The 7,563-nt window shown below is 34.8% G+C and overlaps 2 protein-coding genes across 3 annotated transcripts; both read left to right on the top strand.

Moving 5' to 3' along the window:
* The first annotated feature begins 887 nt into the window (after positions 1-887).
* Positions 888-3,658, top strand: LOC127447470 (uncharacterized). Of its 2 annotated transcripts, none has more exons than XM_051709361.1 (4): positions 888-1,123; positions 1,487-1,786; positions 2,182-2,306; positions 2,948-3,658. In XM_051709361.1, the coding sequence occupies exons 1-4, from the start codon at positions 1,045-1,047 to the stop codon at positions 3,014-3,016; spliced, it is 573 nt and encodes a 190-aa protein (XP_051565321.1). In that variant the 5' UTR covers positions 888-1,044; the 3' UTR covers positions 3,017-3,658. The 2 variants fall into 2 exon arrangements, with proteins under 2 accessions (XP_051565321.1, XP_051565320.1); XM_051709360.1 differs by having other exon boundaries at positions 892-1,159.
* A 793-nt stretch (positions 3,659-4,451) lies between these two features.
* Positions 4,452-7,002, top strand: LOC127447469 (T-cell-specific surface glycoprotein CD28-like). Its single transcript, XM_051709359.1, has 4 exons — positions 4,452-4,533; positions 5,004-5,348; positions 6,311-6,459; positions 6,661-7,002. The coding sequence occupies exons 1-4, from the start codon at positions 4,485-4,487 to the stop codon at positions 6,742-6,744; spliced, it is 627 nt and encodes a 208-aa protein (XP_051565319.1). The 5' UTR covers positions 4,452-4,484; the 3' UTR covers positions 6,745-7,002.
* The last annotated feature ends 561 nt before the right edge of the window (positions 7,003-7,563 follow it).

Raw genomic sequence — 7,563 nt, 5'->3', positions numbered from 1 at the left:
GAGTCAAGTTATTGCTTGCATTTGAAGCAGGAAGTTTTGCATCCAATCACAGTAACGATGTTAACAAATAAATCAGACGACACAGAGGCAATTTAGTGATATCCCCACAGTTGTGGTCTTGACCGATCTTGAAATAAAATCCCGAGTCCTCTTTGTCTGAGACCGAGACAAGGCTGAGCAAAAATGCATTCAATTCCGAGACGAGACCGAGACCTTTAAAAATTGATCTCGAGACCGAAACCGATCTCGAGTACTGCAACGCGGCATTCAGAACTGGGGAGTGAAGGCTTTGATTGCTCATAAATGTGAGCTAGTTACAAAATGCTGGTGGTGAAATGCACTTTTTTAGATTGCACGTTTACAGCGCACATGGTATATAAAATAAACAATTCATGATGCATACAAACCACAACACTGCCAACAACACCTCTTCTTTCCTCTGGTTATTGTTCACATCCTCTCAACACTGTAATATTGCACTGCAGGCAATATGTTTGCAGGTGTGACTGGCAGAGGAGTGTTGAGAAGTTTCATTGCAAGAAGAGAAGAAAAATAACGAATAAATATTCTCTCATTATGTGTAAAGCCACAGCAGGGAAAATGACTTCAGACCTTACTAGTTGTTTTTCAGCCTTACACTAAAAGATTAATTTAAACATGAAGGATGGAAAATATCTAGTCTGGTTTTTTCTTCTTCTTCTTCTTTTGTGAAAAATAAAGTTTGGTTATGTTGGAATGATGTCCAATGGCCAATTTTCTTTTTCATCTATGGCCTGTTTTCATTACAGTGAAAACTAAGAAAAAAATAACTGAAAGGGAAAAGTTATCATTCTATACAGAGAAAAATTAGTACACTGCTTACAAACATTTTAGTCCCTTGTCAGATTTTAGGCTGTTTTCCTCAGTCCTGGATAGTATAGAATTGTGACGCAGATAGGTATAAGCCCCCACCTCCTCAGCGCTCTGCCTGACCCACGTGTCTGTCTCTGAAAGCTCTGAAGTCACATTCCCCTGTTTTCACATGCTCGGTGCAGCAGTGCCGAAATGTTTAAGCAGTGGATCGCAGCAATGGCTATTCTCCTTACACTCTTTCATCCAGAACTTACGGAATCCTCCTCAAACTGTAAGGATAATAAAATGTGTCGCTGTCTCATCAAAGGTTTGCAAATTTCTGATGCTTCTTTATTTAGTTTTTTTTAAAGCACATACGTTTGTTGAAGTGCATCATATGAGTTTGTGTCCTTGTTGATATTCATAACGAAGTGATCCAGAACATTTCTAAAAGAGGGGTTATTATCGTGAAGTATGTATACATTTATACTACAAAACACAACATTGCATTAAAATAAAGAACCAAACCTGATAAAAATCAAAGGAGGAAACTGCTGGCTCCACTCCCAGTGTACCACATCCTGTATCCTCTTCTGTCTACCTTTCTCTAAAAAACAAAATGTACAATGAAGAGCATTTATCTTTTGTCTTTCAGACAGGAACATACCAATAAAAACAGTGGATTCAAATGCAATAACATTTGTCTTCTGCCCGGACCTGCAAGAGGATGAAAACCTCATATCTACTAGTCTACACAAGGGAGAGACCGAACTGCACTCAGGTGACATAAGAAACAAGAGTCACCTATCATTGCAGCAGTTTCAGGTGTCCATCCAAAACTCCAACATCTCATATGTGATTAGGGGAACTGAAGCCAGTGGCACGGGAATCTACAACTGCACAATCCACACTAATATCAGGACAAAAACAAAACAGTCTATACTGCTCATTAAAGGTACAAAGCAAGTTACAACTAAATAACTTCAAATTCACATTGAGATCTGCATAATCCCAGAGTTCATTAAGAGTTTACAGTATGATATCATTCTTAATGTCATTGCTGTTTTGTAGTCATTTCACTTAATGAAAATGAATGCAAAAAAGCTATGCTGAGAGATGTACTGTAATATTGAAAAACAATATGTTTACAAAGTATACATTTCATTGTTTTGTTTTATTTTGTTTTATTTTTTTTCTTTATTTGTTTTGATTTATTTATTTTTTGTTAGTTTTTTTTTTTTTTTGTTCTATTTTATTTTGTTTTGTATGGAAGCCCGTTTTGTTCTGTTTTGTTTTGTGTTTTGACGCTTTGCTAATTTTGTTTTTTTCATATTATTTGTATCATTTCAGATTCTGAGCAGCCAACAGAACTATCATTCACCTGTCCACCAGGTCATGCACTGCCACTTAGTGTTGGATGTGGGGTCGTTATTTTATACAACCTGTTAATCACAGTGATTGGCTTTTTTCTTAGAGTGAGTATCCATATCTGCAATCACATGCTTACACACACACACACACACATACACACACACACACACACACTGTTCAGAAGACCAGCATAGCCAGTCACCAGCATATGTTGAGTTTTGGATGCAGGTTTACTGGTATGCCTACCATGCCTCTTAACTATCTTAACCTGCATGCTTCACCAGAAACAATATAGTTGTCTACCCTCACCAGCTAAGATTTGCTGGTCCACCTGGAAGATCAGCACCAAACCAGCATACACTATCATGAACCAACATAGAAAACCATTCTGCTCTAAGCTGGTCTTTTCATCAGTAGCAACATATCTTATAAAATTAATTACCAATCATGTATTATGCAATATGATCCTGTAAAAGACCCCATGAAATCAAAATTTTAGTTTTGTGGCTTTTAGTTCCTTTGAAGCCATCTAAACGCTACTATATTCCTGAAAGTTGTCAGATGTAACCTTTGGTAGATTAATACTATATAAAGATTGTAGATATACTATTTAAAAAGTGCACTCTTCAAGTGAAGTCATTAAATTGTGTTAATTTATGATTAGCATCTCACATATCAAGATTTTATAAGTTTCAAGCAAATTTGCCTGCAATATGAAATTGTTTTTGTGGTGTTTTTATTTTAGTTTAAACTCAAAAACAAGGAGCTACCTGAGAATCCTTACATAAACACAAGACCAGGAGAATTCAGGTGACACAGATGAGCTCAGCATCCAGTGAAGAGATTCTGCATAGAAAAACATGACATTTTCCACACACTGTTACCTTTTGACTATACTGGGCATCAACCAGACAGTACTACCCAATTGGACACCTTACAGTATAGTTTGTTACAGTATAATTTGTTATACAGATTTAATAATGGCTCTTAAATGAAGGTTTTTGTTTTTGTTTGTTTGTTTGTTTGTTTGTTTCCACATCTGTGAGATTAAAATTGATGAAAATGTTTCTCATTCCTACATTTGTACAAAGACCGGATTTTAATTAAGTGATTTATCAAAATGTTTCTCAAAATTATATCTGTAGAATATTTACTACTATCTTCTATTAGAGTGGAAATATGTGTAATTGTCTTAAAATACACCATTTTGGAGAAAAAAGATTGGAAATGATTATTTTCTTGTTTTGAAGTGAAAAGATACATGAAGATAAACAAATAAGAAATGTTTTCCTTTTGTGATCGAATGCATTAGAGGGTTAAGCAATGTGTCAAGTTAATCAAGATTCCTTTTTACGGGAATGAATGAATTTTTGGTAACACTTTACGATAAGGTTCCATTTGTAAACATTAGTTTTACAACATTAGTTAACATGAACTAACAATAAACAATACTTTTACAGCATTTATTAATCTTAGTTAATGTTAATTTCAACATATACTAATACTTTTAAAATCAAAAGTTGTATTTGTTAACATTAGTTAATACACTATGAACTAACATGAACTAACAATGAACAATTGTAATTTTATTAGATGCAAAATTAAGATTAATAAATAAAAAATATTATTTATTTATTAGTTATTTGTTTGTTCATGATACCTAATGCATTAACTAATGATAACGAATGGAACCTTATTGTAAAGTGTTACCAAAATGTATTTTGTACAACTACATTACCACTATAAAATGTAATGAAACCTTGATACAATTAATAATATTCTGATTGGAAATTCAGCTCCCCAGAGGCATTTAAGTTTGTAACACCTACCATGATGCAAATCAGAACTAACAGCAGACAATATGCTGACAGACTGCAAAACACAAAGAGCTTTTCTTTAACTAATTTGAAAGTGCTGAGCAAGCAAAGCTCCAAATAGAGTGCATTTGATTTGAATATTTTTCACAAATTCTTAGAAATAATAATCTCTTGACCATTGGGCTAGCTGAGAGCAAGTCAAACCACATCTATGTACAGGGTTTCCAGTTCCATGGTAATGCTGTTTTTGCTCAAGTCTCATTCTGCTCATTCAATATTTTCCACTTGATTACACATATTGTGCAAATTTGCTACATTACATGCAAAATTTTGAGCACTTTACGGGCATTTGCAGTCAGCTTGAGGTTTCCTGCCTCGTTACTGATGTCACTAAGCTTTCCAGAACTCACTCAAGAATAAAAAGTATATAAAGACAGGGAGATCATTGTGTTCTCACATGACACAATGATTATCATCCTTATTACAACCATTATATATTTCCCGCTGGGAATCGGTAAGTACCTGCTGGGCTTCAAATGTTTATTTGAGTGTCTTTGGATTTCAGGCAGATATAGTCTAGAATGCTGGGAATGTGTTCTCTGACAAATAAAATGTTGTTATTAATCTGCAACAATTGAAGCGAAGTGGTCCAAGCTTTGGCCTAAATTTAGAACTTGGAGCAGGGTTGGAACAAGTTCAGAGAGTATTCTGAGGCCTTTTTGGGGAAGTTTAGTGAATCTTTGTGTGGTTTTATGGTAAATGCAACACAGTTAATGCAGATCAAAATGGTATCATGTCCTGTACTTACAATATGTCACACACACACACACACACAAACAAACATTATTAGTAGCAGTAGTAGTAGCATTCTTATTAGTATTATTGAGTATTTGGACATTAAACAAGAAAGCCACTGATGTACCATTCATCTTTCATTTCTTTTACCTATTTGCACATATCTCACCCACTTCTTTTTGTCTTTAGCTCTGCGTGTGTCTCAGCCTTATCGTGTAGAAGGGAAAATGGGACAAGTCAAACTGCACTGCTCTTTTAGTTCAAAGTTTAAGCCACTGGAATTACAGGTATCTCTGTATAAGGGCTTGCATGGCCAAGAGAAGATCTGTTCTGCCTATGTCAGCCTCTCTGAGCCCTACTTTATAACAGATGGTGCAGTCCATTGCAGAGGGAATATAAGCTCTGGATCAGTGGATATGATCATCAATGGACTCAAGGGGGAAGACACAGACATCTATCGCTGTGTGATAGAGATTCTGTACCCACCTCCATATCTCAGGATGTTTGGAAATGGCACTATTGTTTACATACAAGGTGAGAGATGTAAGACATTCTGTCTCATTGGCTGTCTGTATGCAATGAGTTTTAAAGAAATGAGAAGATTTATCAATGTTAATAATATTATCATAAACATTTCTCACAATGTGTTCAAATTTACTGTGCATTAGCAAATTTGATGTACTAGATAGTTTCATACGATTCATTGTAAACACAATAGATGGAGCCAGAGAATATATTTTATAATAGGATGAATGCTGTGGTCACCTCTGAACACATGTGAGTGGAAATGGGGCCTCCCCAGCATAGCAAATTTGTCTTTATGTCACATATTGCTCTATTTTGATATTGCTGTACAATGTGGAAACTTTGAATTTACATGCAAATTATATTTTTCTTTGAAAATGTAGATTTCTTAATGACGAAAGTGTACAAAAGCAACCTTTAAAAACTGAAAGTTAAACACTAGCTTCCTGTTTTAAAAAAGAACAACGCTGTATCCGCTAAATAATGTTAAATTAAAACTGACTACAAGAAATGGGTCACATATTTTACATACTGTAACTGTTTATATTTGTGAAGTGCAATATAATTTTGGTGTGTGTGTGGGGGGGGGTCATTTACGAGAACATTTTTGTAGGTTACAAACTGGTAATTACAAGGGTATTATGCTATAAATGTGGTTTATGAGGACATTTCTAGTGTCCCCATAATTCAAATAGCTTAAAAAAACATACTAAACGATGTTTTATTGAAAATGTAAAAATGCAGAAAGTTTTTTGTGAGGGTTAGGTTTAGGGGTAGGGTTAGGGTTAGGAGACAGAATCTATAGTTCGTACAGTATAAAAATCATTATGTCTGTGGAGAGTCCTCATAAGGATAGCCACACCAACATGTGTATGTGTGTATGTGTGTGAGTGTGTGTGTGTGTGTGTGTGCACGTGCGTGTTACCATCCAGAGGGCATCATTATCAATAACTGGTCTTGCTGTTTCATAGAAACCCCAACCTGCCCTACTGCATTTACCCATAGTCAGAGCCAAAGCCAGAGCCAAACAGCAGAGCGGACATCTGTCATCGATGATGTGGGCCCACTTCCTCTGCTATATGCCATTCTAATCATTACTTCCTTCAGCTTTATTCTACAGGTGAGAAACAACTGTCTGTCCCAAAGTTTTCCATTAATAGAGCCAGATCTTAATGATTTTATTATGCATCATGCTGTATTAAAAGTTTTTTGTTTTCTACAAAGGTTTACTCAAGTTTGGTCTTTTCATATGATATGTTTAGGTTTTTATATGACTATAATGTGAATAGATGTTACCCAAATGTCACTCTTTATGACACAGATAATGAAAAACATTTGGAAATGGAGGGACAATGGATCCATGACACCGATGGTTTCACAAAAAGAGAGCTATAGACAATTCTAAGGGGTTAATCTCCAATTGTTTGCATTCACATGTAATTCCCTCCTGCATGTAATCACATGTACAGCATTTTAATCTTCATGTAATCACATGTAATGTAATTTCCACCTGCATTTATTCACATGTACTCACATGTATTCTTATTTGCATGTACTATCATGCATCCTCTTCTGCATGTATTCACATGTATTTGTAAAGTATTTGATTGTTTTCCTTTTTTATTTCTTTTAATTTCATTTTTTTTATATAAGAATTAAATATTTGTTTCATTTAAAACAAAAATATTTGATTAACATCTTTGTCAAGGTTAAATAAAAGGAATAAAATAAATAATTATTCTAACAATTCTAACAAATGTTACATTGTAACATACTTCTGGATGTGAGATGGTTTTATATATTTCATTTGTTTTTTATAAGTTTCATTAGCTATAATAATGGGGGGGTGGGGGGGCGGGGGGTGTATACATATCACTAGAGCATTTTGTTATGGGAAAAACAGTAGCCTACACACATTTGAAATCTACAATTAAAACTTCTTTGTCATAATAAAAACTAAGTAGGATTCTCCTTCCTCTTTTAGAGTTTTAATATTAATCTATAACATTTAATTAAATCATAGCTGTAAGTTGGTGATGCTGGAACACGTTTTCTCATCTTTTCCTTGTTAGTGATATTTAGAATGTCAGGGCTGTCTGGACTTATGAGATGTCTGACATCCTCCACAGTGCTTTAAAGTAGAAATTATCGGCTTAATTCAGGTTTTGTGGACTGTGTTGCGCTTTTTAGCGCTCCGCACTATCCAGTCAAACGTGGTTTATGA

This window comes from Myxocyprinus asiaticus, chromosome 10 (assembly GCF_019703515.2).
Source record: "Myxocyprinus asiaticus isolate MX2 ecotype Aquarium Trade chromosome 10, UBuf_Myxa_2, whole genome shotgun sequence".
In the NCBI taxonomy this organism is placed as follows: domain Eukaryota; kingdom Metazoa; phylum Chordata; class Actinopteri; order Cypriniformes; family Catostomidae; genus Myxocyprinus; species Myxocyprinus asiaticus.
Note: the sequence above shows the minus strand (reverse complement) of the source record. Positions and strands in the feature narration are given on the sequence as shown.

What these genes read in the sequence shown, in the direction of transcription:
- LOC127447470 (XM_051709360.1), top strand. Translation starts at nt 1,045, where the DNA reads ATGTTTAAGCAGTGGATCGCAGCAATGGCTATTCTCCTTACACTCTTT. An exon ending in GTCTATACTGCTCATTAAAG is followed by an intron (nt 1,787 to 2,181) that starts GTACAAAGCAAG and finishes GTATCATTTCAG; the next exon opens with ATTCTGAGCAGCCAACAGAA. An exon ending in TGATTGGCTTTTTTCTTAGA is followed by an intron (nt 2,307 to 2,947) that starts GTGAGTATCCAT and finishes TTTTTATTTTAG; the next exon opens with TTTAAACTCAAAAACAAGGA.
- LOC127447469 (XM_051709359.1), top strand. Translation starts at nt 4,485, where the DNA reads ATGATTATCATCCTTATTACAACCATTATATATTTCCCGCTGGGAATC. An exon ending in CACTATTGTTTACATACAAG is followed by an intron (nt 5,349 to 6,310) that starts GTGAGAGATGTA and finishes GCTGTTTCATAG; the next exon opens with AAACCCCAACCTGCCCTACT. An exon ending in CCTTCAGCTTTATTCTACAG is followed by an intron (nt 6,460 to 6,660) that starts GTGAGAAACAAC and finishes TTTATGACACAG; the next exon opens with ATAATGAAAAACATTTGGAA.